At 59.0% G+C, this 796-nt stretch overlaps 1 protein-coding gene across 1 annotated transcript; it reads right to left on the bottom strand.

Moving 5' to 3' along the window:
• Window positions 1–32: 32 nt before the first annotated feature.
• Window positions 33–752, bottom strand: LOTGIDRAFT_202933 (hypothetical protein; the record flags this gene model as incomplete). Its single annotated transcript, XM_009066170.1, has 1 exon — window positions 33–752. A coding segment is annotated over exon 1 (213 nt), but the record flags the coding sequence as incomplete, so codon positions are not given.
• Between the last annotated feature and the right edge of the window lie 44 nt (window positions 753–796).

The following is a 796-nucleotide window of genomic DNA, read 5'->3' as shown; positions in this document are numbered from 1 at the left end:
ATCGGCGCAGCTGATGACGGACGCCTACTCGGAATTCCTCGTTCCGGGGCTGAGTTGCAAGCCCCGATCCCCAGCACGAAGACGATTGGCACGGTTAACCCGCAGTAGGCGAGACTGCCCCCGTGAAGGAACAGCCCCAACCTCCCCTCTCGGGGCGGGTTCCCGGCCTGACCAAACCAAGACCGTAGGCACTCGCGCTTTCGTCTTCAGTGTAGCGCGCGTGCGGCCCCGGACATCTAAGGGCATCACTGACCTGTTATTGATCTCTCTCACCTAGCTTAAGCTTGCTCGGGATCCCCCTAAGAAGTAGCGACGATCGCTGCGACTCGCCCGATGTTCTCCCTGCTCCCCGAAGGGAGACTACGATTCGAGAACCACGAGCCGACTAGTTAAGGGCGAGGCCTCGCCCGTTAGCGGAATAAACCAGACTTTTCACTTCACCAGCCACGAACGGCCATGCACCACCACCCATCGAATCGAGAAAGAACTGCACGAGCGTCTGTCAATCCTGACGATGTCCGGACCGGGTAAGTTGCCCCGTGTTGAGTCAAATTAAGCCGCAGGCTCCACTCCTTGTGGTGCCCTTCCGTCAATTCCTTCAAGTTTCAGCCTTGCGACCATACTACCCCCGGAACCCGTAAACTCTCAGGTTGCCCGAAGCCGCCACGGACGGGTCCATAACCGCTGTTCTCGAGCCTCGTCCGCGGCCCGGTCGGCAGCGTTTACCGTCGGTACTACGACGGTATCTGATCGTCTTTGCTCCACCCACCTTCGTTCTGGATTAAGGAAGACGTCC

This window comes from Lottia gigantea (assembly GCF_000327385.1).
Source record: "Lottia gigantea unplaced genomic scaffold LOTGIsca_7354, whole genome shotgun sequence".
Lineage (NCBI taxonomy): Eukaryota > Metazoa > Mollusca > Gastropoda > Lottiidae > Lottia > Lottia gigantea.
The sequence above is the reverse complement of the archived record's forward strand: the minus strand, read 5'-3'. Positions and strand labels throughout refer to the sequence as shown.